This window comes from Microtus ochrogaster, linkage group LG3 (genome assembly GCF_000317375.1).
Source record: "Microtus ochrogaster isolate Prairie Vole_2 linkage group LG3, MicOch1.0, whole genome shotgun sequence".
NCBI lineage: Eukaryota > Metazoa > Chordata > Mammalia > Rodentia > Cricetidae > Microtus > Microtus ochrogaster.
The window spans coordinates 28,249,638-28,262,398 of record NC_022029.1 but is presented as its reverse complement, the minus strand read 5'-3'; the positions used below and the strand labels follow the sequence as shown (position 1 = coordinate 28,262,398).

At 49.4% G+C, this 12,761-nt stretch overlaps 1 protein-coding gene across 1 annotated transcript in view; it reads left to right on the top strand.

Annotated features, from left to right (window-relative positions):
* The window catches only part of LOC101983169 (cytochrome P450 4F5), a 14,724-nt gene extending 12,360 nt beyond the window's left edge, over positions 1–2,364 (top strand). The window contains exons 10-13 of the mRNA XM_005360687.3: positions 608–741; positions 853–917; positions 1,073–1,155; positions 1,386–2,364. Of these exons, the coding sequence (XP_005360744.1) occupies positions 608–741; positions 853–917; positions 1,073–1,155; positions 1,386–1,563 (460 nt within the window). The 3' untranslated portion in view covers positions 1,564–2,364. The remainder of the gene's footprint in view (positions 1–607; positions 742–852; positions 918–1,072; positions 1,156–1,385) is intronic.
* The last annotated feature ends 10,397 nt before the right edge of the window (positions 2,365–12,761 follow it).

Sequence of the window (12,761 nt, the reverse complement as noted above, 5' to 3'; positions counted from 1 at the left end):
CTTTATAGTAAAGGGTCCTTTTTCCCATCACCACTTTCCCAGGGAATACATATTTTCATTTAAATAACTTTATGGCCATTAAGGATCTGTATTTCTGCTCTTGTTATTTCATTATATAAATCATTTCTGATGCAAGGTCTCTTATAGCCCAGGTTGTCCATTTACTTATTTATTCCTGATCTTCCACCCTTCACTTTCGTGAGGATCACCACATTCAGGTCATCGTATAAAAATTTGAAAGCTTTTGCATTGCAAGTTTATCAAATGGTTTAAGGATCAATTTGGAAGTTTATGCTTTAATTAGAAATATTTCAGGTTTTTTTTTCTGATGTTTTTTGTGATGGGGGAGGGGTTAATCTTTGATACAGACCTCAGTTGACATCTGTGACCTCCTAACTTGGTAAGTGGAATGGGAGCTATCAGGAGTTCATAGTTGTTTAATAGCTAGAGACAAACAAAGGGACTGGCAGCCTTATTGACTTCATCTGGAATATAATTTATTACAGAACCAAGGTTGCCAGGGAAGTGGTAAAAATCCAACTGCGTGTCAGTGAGGCTGAGCAGGGCTTTGTTTTTGCTCCTGAATAATTGTGTGGTGGTTCCTCAGGGACGACCTGGCCCAGCTGCCCTTTCTGACCATGTGCATCAAGGAGAGTCTGCGCCTGCATCCTCCGGTCATAGATCTTCTGCGCAGCTGCGCCCAGGATATTGCGCTACCTGATGGCAGGGTCATCCCCAAAGGTGCCTCAGGGACATGGCTGAGGGGAGATGCAGGGGGGAGGCCCCTGAGTATGGTGATGGTCCCTAGGGGCAGCTCAGACCTGATACTGACTGGATGTTCCTGCCCAACAGGGAACATCTGTGTCATCAGCATCTTTGGTATTCATCACAACCCTTCAGTGTGGCCAGACCCTGAGGTGGGGGATCCTTCAGGCATCTCTGGGACCTGGGGAGGGGTTCGGCCTTAACCTGGAAACAAGCTCTCACTCCTCTTTCCATGTCTGCCTTTTCTGGGGTTGGCTGGCTGTGTTCAGAGACCCAACCTAGGAGACTAATCTTGCCTCTCCCCCAGACCTACGACCCCTTCCGCTTTGACCCAGAAAACCCTCAGAAGAGATCACCTCTGGCTTTTATTCCCTTCTCCGCGGGGCCCAGGTGAGGCTGGATGGGCCAGAGTCTGGGACTGTCCGTGGGAATAGGAGTTGGGGTGGCTGGGTTCTGGGTCTTCTTCCCAGCCTCGGCTTAGGGCGTGCGGGTAAGTCTGCAGAGCCTGGGGATGGAAGGCGAAGGGCTGACCATGCGCCGCCCGGACCGGGTCAGGTTGGGTCTGATGGTGCCTGGTTGGGTCCCGGTGCATCCGAGTCTCCCACCCCGCTCTCCCGCAGGAACTGCATAGGACAGACTTTCGCCATGAGCGAGATGAAGGTGGCGGTGGCGCTGACACTGCTGCGCTTCCGCCTCCTGCCCGACGACAAGGCGCCGCGCCGGAAGCCAGAGCTGATCCTGCGCGCGGAGGGCGGGCTGTGGCTGCGGGTGGAGCCGCTGAAGTCGGGTGCACAGTGATACACCCCCCACTCCTGACCTCCTCACCCCACCCACCTCCCGAACTCGGTGGATCCCAGAATAAACCGAGCACGGTTAATGACCAGCGGGGGGCGCTGGAGAGCAACAGAACCAGCTGTGCTCTGGGAGGGAAGAGGCTGGGCTGCTGTGTTTGAACCAAAGAACCTTACTGTTTGCTGATTAGCCATGCAAGGCTTCCATGCTGATGGCAGTTCTTTTCCAGCTCAAGCTTGAACTTCATCTTGCAAGAGCCACTGTAGCCTTCTGAGCTGAGTAGGAGAGGGAGCGGGGTTTCAGGCCCGCTGGAGCCTCCTAGGCACTGAAGCAAAGCCTTAATTGTACTGTTTCCGTTTCCTTCTACCTCCTCCTCATCATATTTGAAGCGATCATCCAGTTTTTGTCTTCTTAGTGTTGCACTTACTGGAATGGGCTGCTGCATTATACCTGGAGGGATATTTGTAAAGTCTGAGTAAAATGGTTACTCAGAAAAGGGACATCTTGGCACTCTTGAGAAGTGTGTTAAATGACATTCAAGGTTTGTAATAACTAAGATCACTAAAGCAGCTTAAAATGTATGAAATTACACCTATAGGATCTTTCATTTCCCTTTTGTCCTGGGCGATGTTCACCGAGAATCCCACTGGCTTCACAAGATTCTTATAATTTTCCTTTCTTATAGCAGTTTTGGGCTCTGATTCCTCCTTCCCCCTCATCATGAGACCATTGAAACTGTCAGGTGGACATGGAGACACGTACCTGAAATCCCAGGACTTGGGAGGGTGAGGGGGATAATGAGTTGGAGACTATCTTGGACTATATAGAAAGTTTGAGACCAGCCTGGGAGACATAATGAAACTATGTCTCCAAAAACAAAAATTAATCCAGTTAAAATTCCTGACTTGAGAAATAGATTCGGGGGTTTGGGGCTCAGCAGGAGGCAGGGGAGGGGAGGTTGGGCTGGGGTCACTGAGGCTAGGAGGCAGATGTGGGATCTGGGTCCAGGGCAGGTATAGAGGAAGGCACTATGACTGGAGTTGGACCAAGCCCTGAAAGGGTGCAGACAGGCTGCTGGATTGCTGGCCAGGAGGTTGTTACACATTCAGATGACAATCTGGCCATCACTGGCCTCATGCTGGCCCTCTCTGCAAGGACAACCTGCCCATCTGCCCCATCGCTCCCGGCCAGGCAGACAATGAGTGCTTCACCACCTGCTGTCTGGCAGCCTTGGTGCCTGGTTCTCAGGTCTCCATCCTTGACCTGTGAAGCAAGGGTTTCAGGTCTACTCTCCCAAGGTAATTCCAGACAGAACACTTGGCATTGTGAGACTTTCCTATGGACACCTTGCTCTCCCTGAGTACCTCACCACACAACACACCTCAGTCCTGTGTAACATGAGGGGCTGCTCCCAGCCGTTTAGTCCCAGAGAAAATCACACAGAGGACTCCATAAGATTATAAAGTGATTGGCCCATTAGCTCAGGCTACTTATTAGCTCTTGTGGCTTATATTAACCCATTATTCTTATCTATGTGAGCCACATGGCTCGGTACCCTTCTCAGCCGGGTAGCTCACATCTTGCTTCTTCGGTAGTCTGGGCAGGAGTGAGGAATGGGCTTCCTCCTTCCTAGAATTCTCCTGTTCTCACCGCCTCACCTCTACTTCCTGCCTGGTTAACCCACCTATACTTCCTGCCTGGCCAATCAACGTTTATTTAAAACATGATTGACAGAATACAGACAATTATCCTGCACCAGTCCTGGTCTTGGGATGTGGGTAGGGTAGGGGCTCTGCATCAGTTCTGACTACTTCATGACTACTTCAATGTCAAGTCAGACACAAAGCTGCCCAACAGTCGGACTGAGACACGTGGCAGCAATATGATATCCAAACAGATAGCCTTCCAGTCTGGATACTGGCCTACTTCTACTTTGGCTGTGCCTTGGACCCTACCAACCTAGAAGGTAGTTATGTCATCAGCTATGTCCTCAATGTTAAAACCCAACCTACCCAATGCTTTTGAGCACAGTGTCAAATTTACCTGGAACCGTATCCACTGGAGCCTGAGCCTCGACTCTCCCTGTTCTTCCCGGAGCCCATCAACTTCATTGGGTTCTATAAAGTGTGGTGTCTTGATGCAGTGCCTCTCAGGCACCAGTGGCTCAGTGACTGTCACTGTAGCTTATCTGATGCAAACAATGAACCTGTGTCTCGATGATGCCAGCAAGAGGAAAAAGTGGGCCTGGTGTGTGTGTGTGTGTGTGTTTGTGTTCCCTTGCCTGCCACCCACCCTCAAAAACCCACAGATGTCAACTTTGTCTAGAGAAGCAGTCTAAGCAGTGGCTGAATGTCCTTGCTGGCCTGTGGGCCAGGACCCACAGCATGGCTGCTTGTGGTCGGACTTCTGGGAGTGGCTTCAGCTTTGCATACATGAGCTGTGGAAATGAGCATTGGCTTCTGTTCTCAGACACATGGCTGGTGGGCCGAAATGAGCATTGGTTTCCGCTCTCAGACACGTGGCTGGTGGGCCAGGGAGGCTCATCTCTGTCCTAGGACATCCCATTCTGCTGATGGCAAGGCCAGTCTGACTGCTTTAAAAGATGTATGTATGGACCCGAGTTTACTTCTTACTTTTGGCTGACAAATCCAAACTCCTTGAAGGACCAAGAGTGTTCAAGATCTTCTTGGTTTTTCTTGTTTTAACAAAAAGTTATTTTTTTCAGGCTACATGCTACAGTGGATTGTATAAGCCAACATTTTGTCCCTTTCTTAACCTGAGAGGTGACAAGGGAGGTTCTTAGTTTCATTTCTTCTTCTTCTTCTTTTTTTTTTAAAAAAAATCAGCCATTAGTGTATTTCCTTCTCTTTAGTAAATTAAAAAAAATCCTATGCTCTTGACCAAATGCATTTTGAACACTTATCCATTTCCCGGTGGTTCATTCCTGAAGGGTCATGGTTGCTGCTCTTCAGGCATCAGGATCCCTGGTCGCATTGTTCCCTACATGTGTCCCAACCCAGTTCAGTGCCACGTTTGCAAGGCCAGCTGCAAGGTGTGCCTGGTGAACATTGGTGGGCTTTGCAGTTTGCTCACCCATTATCCTGAGAGTCCGGCAGACCTGTCTGAGTCAGAAGATGGTGACTCTGGCATGTCCTGCTGTGGGTCGTGCAGGGGAAGGCCAAGCAACAGCATTAGCCATCTGGGATCAGCCCCTACAAAGGCTGGGCCTGGGACCCTTTTATAAATTTAACTACCACTTCTGTTGTGATTTCTGTCTCTGGGAATGGAGGTCCCACAGTGCCCAAATAAGGCTTACGTGGTGGGGTGCAGCATTGCTTTTCCCTCGTCTTCGCTGCCTTTGGTTTAGTTGCCACTCCCTGCACCCCCCCCCACATTCTGATTTACACTTGTCCATGGGTCTATGTTGCCCATTCCTTCTGCCTGAAGGCATCTTATACTCATTGGTGTGGGAGGTCCTTCTGTCTGTGTTGGTTTTCTTGGTTAATGAATAAAGAAACTGCCTTGGCCTGTGATAGGGTAGAACTTAGGCAGGCGGGGAAGATGGAACTGAATGCTGGGAGAAAGATGGGTGAAGTCAGAGAAGCCATGGAGCAGCCACCAGAGATGGATGCCGGAACTTTAGCTGGTAAGCCACTGCCATGTGGCGGCGATCCACAGATTAATGAAAATGGGTTAAGTTAAGATATAAGAGTTAGCCAATAAGAAGTTAGAGCTAATGGGCCAAGCAGTGTTTTAATTAATACAGTTTCTGAGTGATTATTTCAGTTCTGGGTGGTCTGGATGAACAAGCAGCTCCCTGTAACAACTCATTGCACCTAAAGGGCTGTGGCAGGTGGGACAAGGATGGGCCAGTGGAGGGAGTGGGAGACTGTGTCTGCCACTCTAGCACCCACAGAGCACAGCTTCAGGTTCCATAATGCTCCCCGACTTTATTCCTTGTCCAGTCTCAGTTCTCACCAGATGCCACTAGGGCTGGAATGAAAAAGGAGAAGGCTTGGGTCCCTGATGGAACCATTAATGGCCACGGACAGTGAATGAGGCCATAGAAATTGTGCCCCACATCTTACCTCCCAGGGATGGTTTGGTGTCCAGGGATTCTTTAGAATAGCAGAATAAAGGCTTGCCATAGTTGAGACAAAAGAAACAACCAAACAAGTCAGTTTCTGAAGCAGAAAGCATAAAAGTGGGGGTGGGGGACAGCAAGAGTCAAATAATCCCAAGCTAACTCAAAAAGAGTAGTCCAAGATTATTCTTTATTGTAAGGGGAAAATTCACAGAACAGGAATGGGAGGTCCCACCTTCAAGGTGTAAAGCACAGAGAAAAGAGAGAGAGAGAGAGAGAGCTGAGTGAGAAGGTGGTTTTCTCTGGGTACCCGAAAAGTCACACCCCAACCTGGTCCAACCTCTTAAAGGTCATTGGCTGAAGGAAGTTCACCATCAAGTCTCTCTCTTTCTCCTCTAATCTCCTTCCTTCCCCTCCCTCTCTTTCCTCTCTTTCCCTCCTCCTCCTCTTCCTCCTCTGTTGAAATAAGAGCGGCGGGGCTGTGTCCCTGGCACCTGGCTAGCTTTATACCCGAAATAACTACACGGAAACTGTATTCTTTTAAACACCGCTTGGCCCATTACATCTAGCCTTTTCTCGGCTAACTCTCACACCTGGACTAGCCCATTTCTAATATCCATGTAACTCACGAGCTGGCTTACCAGGAAAGATCTTAACCTGCATCTGCCTGGAGTGCGGGAACCATGGCGACTCTCTGACTCAGCTTCTTTCTCCCAGCCTTCTGTTCTGTTTACTCCACCCACCTAAGGGTTGGCCTATCAAGGGGCCTAGGCAGTTTCTTTATTCCTTAACCAATGAAATCAACAGATTGATATATGACACTCCCACATCACTCCTCCTCCTCTTCCTCCTCCTCCTCTCTCTCTCTCTTTCTTTCTAAGGATTAAGACCAAACATTGGCCATGTCTTTTTGTCTGGCTAGGCAAAATAGCAGTGGTGATCTAGGAGGGTAGCACGCGCCTGAATATATTTGAGCCTGCCAGTCTCATGACCCTGGACTCTGCAGAAATGTGTCTTCAGCAACTGTCAGGAGTGGGTCCCTAATCTGGACGTGGGAACCTGGGTCATGGAAGCGAAGGAGGAAGGGCAAGACAGTGGTTAGAAAGACTTCCTGCAGGAGGTGGATCAGCAATGTCAGTGAAGCACGTGGGAGGACCAGAGGGGAGAAAGTGGTCTTTCCTCAAAATAGAATTGTTTGCATACAGATAAAGAATAGAGATCAGTAGAGCTGATGGTGACAAAGAAATGTGGTGTAAGAGTCTGTGACGTGGTGTCTGGAGCCCTCGGAACTGATACACTTTGGGCTTTTGCCTTATTTCCAGGATGAAAATGGGAAGGAGCTGCCAGATGAGGACATTAGAGCGGAAGCTGACACCTTCATGTTTGAGGGTTAGGGTCCAAGTGTGACGTTAGAGCAGGCACTGCATCCTTGGAAGATGTTGAGGGGGAGCAGCTTTATTCCTCCATTTGATCACTCTTCTTGCGGTTTATAACCGTGTGTGTGCTATCTCACCTCAGTTTTGTCACTGGCCCCATCTGGGCTGCAGAGACCCAAAATGGCTCAAGCCAAGACTCTGCGTCACGGAAGCTCTCAAATGGGTGGGAAAATCCTCACTCAGGACACTTGCCCAATTCTTTGCCTTTTTAGATTAATGTATTTTATCTTACACATAATAGTGTATTCCCTGTTTGTACACATATTATGTGTATGTCTACATGTGTTTACAGAGGTCAGAAGATAAGGTCAGATCCCTTGGAAATGGCGTTATGGATGGTTGTTGTAGGAGCCAGCCATGATAAGTTAAATATGAGCAGATCACCCAAAGGGAGTTCTTTACTTCCAACCACTATCACCTGCCAGAGTAGGGCTCAGCCATCCATAAGTTTAATGGGGCCTGAGTCTCAGTAGTTTACCCTGAAGAAATACCTGGTTTTAGGAAGGACCATAAACTGACATTACCCGAACACCACCCAAGAACAGACCATCCAAAGGAAATGCCTAACGTTCCAACCACTCTAGATAGGATCACCGGCCAGCACACACTCACCAGGACACACCTAGACAAATGTCAGTCAATCAAGGGTCCTAAATCTCAGAAACCCCTCACCCTCACCTTTACTACTGTAAAAACCCAACTCTAACTGAGCTTGGGGCTCTTCATTTATTTCAATATGTTGGACAGGTGGAGAGACAGAGTTTGCAAATTTGCATAAAATAAAGGCTCTTTGCTTTTACACAGGGGACTTGGGCTCCTTGTTGGCTTTTGGGGGGACTTCTCAGATTTGGGCATAACAGTTGTGAGCCACCATGTGGGTTCTGGGAACCAAACTTACATTCTCTGCAAGACCAGTAAGTGTTCTTAACTGTTGGACCATCCCTACAGCCTTCCTTCTTGCTTCTCTGCTTTCCTAATTCTTACATATTTGATACTTTAGGGCATTGTTTTAAGATGGTTAAAAGACCAGAGTCAGCAGAGAACACAGCAAACCCAAGTTCTTAGCACAAAGGAGATTTATTTGCCCCAGAGAGACAAAGACAGGGATAGGAGACAAGGGAGAGAGGAGAAAAGGGAGAAAGGAGAAGGCGAAGGGATTTTTACTCCAGAGAAACAAAGAACTACATCTGGATAGAGAGGAGAAAGATGTGCCCCATAGGCAAATGGCAGTTTATAAAGGAAAAACAGGGGCATTAAGATAAAGTAGTCTGTTTTGATTGGGTGTGTTAATTAGATGAACCAAAGGGGGCTCTATCCTTGGCTGTGCTGGGAGATGTCACCTATGTACCATGGCTTTGTGTCTTCTGCCAGGTCTATGACCTCTTCCTCTAGAGAACATCAAAGACAGATCACCTCTGGCTTTTTTTTTTTTTTTTTTTGAGACAGGGTTTCTCTGTGGCTTTGGAGCCTGTCCTGGAAATAGCTCTGTAGACCAGGATGGTCTCGAACTCACAGAGATCCACCTGCCTCTGCCTCCCGAGTGCTGGGATTAAAAGCTTGCGCCACCACCGCCCTGCTCACCTCTGGCTTTTATTCCTTTCTCCACGGGGCCCAGGAGAGGCCAGAGGGTTTAAGGTGAAGGGGCGGAGTCTGGGACTGAGGATGGGAACAGTGGGGAGTTGAGATGGTTGGTTCTGGGCCTCTTTCCCATTTTCTACTCAAGATTTAAGGTCTGTAGAACCTGGGGTTGGATTTAGGGCAGGGCTGGAGGTCAAGGTAATTTGAATGTTTTCTAGAAACGGTCAATGAAAGACCTGTAGCCATGAGGGCCCAAGAAGGGAAAGAGAAGAACGAATCAGAAGGTCTGAGAGGCAGTGGGTAGAGGATACAGTGATTGACTGAAACAGGGTGATATTGAGGGCCTCCCATATGAGTTCAGTTGCTGCTGTTAGGGCTCTCAAACATGGCTCCTATCCACACATGGTGGGGTCTATCTAGTTTGTATAGGAAAGCAACAGCACCATTCAAAGGCCCAGTGGCCACTCCCACCTTTTCATCTGGGAGAGGTAGAGCAGATCTGTTACGAGGGCATCCCACAGTAAAGAGAAGTGGCAGCGGATGGTGGCCGGGTGGGTGAGGGGTCCGTGGGGGTCTCTCTGGCTGCCTGGTGCAGGGGATTGGCCATGACAGCCAAGTTAGGATCCAGTGACAGACGAATTCCTTCAGGCACAAAAAACGAGAAAATCTGGTTTGCTGTGGTCAGGGGCTGTAAGTCCCAAAGGGCTTGGACTCTGTAAGAGGTTAGGGTCTTAGACCTGGGGCTGAATTGAAAGCCCAAATACACAACAGTGGGAGAGCACAGCTGAGTCTTGGGGGGAAACACAGAATCCCAGGGCACCGAGGTGGCTTAGGAGCAAAGAGGTGGCCGGTAGGGACACAGACAGGGGGGAACTGCAAAGTAGGAGGTCATCCACATCCTGGAGGAGTGTGCTAGGACCGAGGTCAAAGGTGAAAAGATCCCAGGCCAAGGTTTCTGGGAATGAGGGCTGTCCTGGGCCAAGGCTTGGATGAAGAAATGAGGGCTGTCCCAGAAACCCTGAAGGAAAACAGTCCATGTGAACTGACTGCAGGTCTATGTGTCAGGGTCCTCCCAGGTGCAGGCAAAGAGAAAAGAGGAGCCAGCATGTAGAGGGACATGGATGGTAACGTGGGAAGTTGTAGCAGGAATGTTAGAAAGAAAGGTGTGTGGGCTGTTGACCACTGGGTGGATTGGAATAACTGCGTCATTAATGGGGTCCTGAACTAACTGGTAAGCACTGGAGAGAGTGGGACTGTTGCAGGGTGAACTAAAGGAATTAAAAGTCCCTGAGATGAAAGGCGGGTAATAATGGTCTTGAGGTCTGGGCGATGGGTTTCGGAAATAGGAAACGGGTCTGGATGGGAAGTGGGGGGCCTTAAAGCTAACTAGGACTGGCTGGTGGTGAGTAGCAACTACCGGGGTGAAGACATCCCGTGTTTGGGGTCAACTGGATCTGGGAGGGTAGGGACAGGACAGTCTGTGAGGCAATGAAGGGAAGAAGAAAACGGGAGTCAGGAGAGTGTGGGGGCCAAGGTGAGTGCAGCCCCAAAGCAGCTGAAGATAGCACAGCCAAGGAGAGTTACAGGGCAAATGGGTATGACTAGAAAGAGTGTGAGGAGAATCACCCTGCAAGAATGCAGGGAAGTGGCGTGGTCTTAGACAGAAAGGAGGGGGGTCCCATCCACCCCTGTGACAGAAACTGGCAAGGGAACTGTTGGACCCAAGTGGAAGGTCAAGATAGAATAGCATTCTTGTCCGCCAGAAAGGTGACGGAGTTACGCACTACCCTAGGTTCAGTGAGGGTGATCAGAGTCTCCAAGTCTGGATGGGGTCAATCCTTCACTAGGCTGAGGAACTCGAAGGCTGGAAGAGTCTCAGATGCTGGTGCGGGTGAGGCTGGACCTTCGTGGCATGGCAGAGAATGAGGCTGCGTGGGTGCGTTCTGATTTCCAGTGTCCAGGCTGCCAGCAGACACTAGGTCAGGGCTGCATTGGGATCAGTGTCTTTCCTGGCTGCATTTGAAGTGGGCCCCTGGTGGAGTTGACCTTGGCTGGGCTCTGGTGGGATGAAGCCTTGCGGACTTCCCTTGTCCCTCTTTCCGTGTGTTGATGGTCTCAGGGAGCATAGCCTTCCGCTGCAACTGAGTCTGTCAGGAAGACTCAGCTGCTTCCTCTCGGGCATTAAAAACCTTAAAAGTCATTTTAACCAATTCCTGTATGGGAATTTGGAGACTCTCCTCAGTCTTTCTAACTTTTTTTTTTCTAATATCTGGTGATGACTGAGAAATGAAATGGGTGGCTAGGACCGTGGCTCCCACTGGGGAGGCTGGATCAAGGCAGGTATATTGAATCACGATGTCTTGTAATTGATTTAGAAAAAATGGCTGGATTTTCATCAGATTGCTGTGTAATTTCTTGAAGTTCATCAAAATTAACAATTTTGTTCGAGACCATCTCAATACCCTGAAGGAGGCAGTGAACCATGAGGTCCTTTTCCTGATGACCGTGTTGACTTTGCTGAAAGTCCCAGTATGGTTCTGTAGCTGACACCACCATATCACGCATAGGGACCGTATTGTCCACTAGGTGGGTTTGGTCTGCATATTGTCTAACTGCTGCCTGAATCCGGCCTCACTCCTCGGGTGTGAGAGTGGAGGCCTGGATGATATAGAGGTCATGCCAGATCAGTTTCACAAGATTGGGATTCTTCGATATAGACAGAAGGATTAGCAGAGAAGGAACCCAACTACTTTTTTCTCTGTGAGAGGTCCTGAAGGGAGAAAGGGAGGGGGCAGAGGAGGGTTGGAGTCTGTCAGGACCAAGAGAAGACACAGGGAGGATTCAGGGGGAGTAGTAGCCCAGTGTGTGGATGGGGACCGGGGTGTAGATTGTGGCACTGAAGAATGGGGAGGGAATAGAGAGGGAGGAGGGGCAGTAAGAGGGAGGGTGAGAAGGGCAGGTGGGTAAGGGAAGGGAAGTTGGCCCTCAACCTTTGTCCCAGAGAGAAAGTGAGGAGGGGTGGGTAAAGGGAAGAAGGCTGGCCACCGAGTGGAGCATGAGTAGGTGTAGGAGGGGGGGGCAGGATTTAGGGGAGGGGCAGAGACGCCAATGACTCAGGCAGCATGGATAGGGTGGAGTGTTCAGAGTCCAAGTCCCCAGAGAAATGGGGGTATAGAGGTGCCACAACTCTAGCCAACAAAACCTGAGCCATGGGGCACTGGCTATAGAGGGAGGGGCAGGAGCATGGGAACCCCAAAACCCTGGATGTGAGGGAGCTCAGATCATTTGTCCATACACCTACAGAAATTCTCAAGATCATGGAGGATTTTAAGTCAGGATTCCCCTCTAGTGGCCATCTTGATTGGTTATCAAGAATGTACTGAGACCAGGTCACAGAGCTAAAGAAAATCAGGCGTTCTGGACATACAGTGTCAGACAGCCCCAATCTGGGGAAATTTTACAGTAGACACTCCAGGGATGACTGAGAGTCAGGTTTAGACCTGCAGTTGCCCATTTCCAAGCCTGTGCCAGAGACTAAAGACTAAAGCAATGTGTCCACCGCTATATCCTGGGATTGAGGGGAGGGTATTGAGGTTGTCTTTGGGCTGGTCATCTCCTCTAAATGCTCCCACAGGACAAAGATGGTCTTTGCTCTGGAAACAGATAGGGGTTATCTGGCACTGCAGTGGCTTGGCAAGAACCCCAAGAGTCTTTGACCCAGGCGTCTTGACTCGGAAGAGGTCCCGGACCTCTGTAGGTGGTGGCATGGAAATGGGTGACTTACTGCAAGTCAAAAGTCAATCCTGTCTCACCGAGAGGGAGATAAAGGAGTGTCCTTCCACGTGGCCGGAGGACCAGGTCGGCCTGACAGGAAGGCTCAACTAGGTTTAGCACCAAGATAACAGGTTTTCTGTACCCCAATAATAGGTTTCTCCACTGATGCAGTAAGACAGATCAAGCCGGATTTAAAAGTAAAAGATCAGGTTTATTTGGGTAAAGCACTCCCTGGTGACCCTCCAGCCCCCAGAGATCGAGGCGGGGTGGGGGAAGGACAGGAGAAAAATCACATGGCCCATCTAAAGAGGGGAGGTTATGTACCCTGTAGT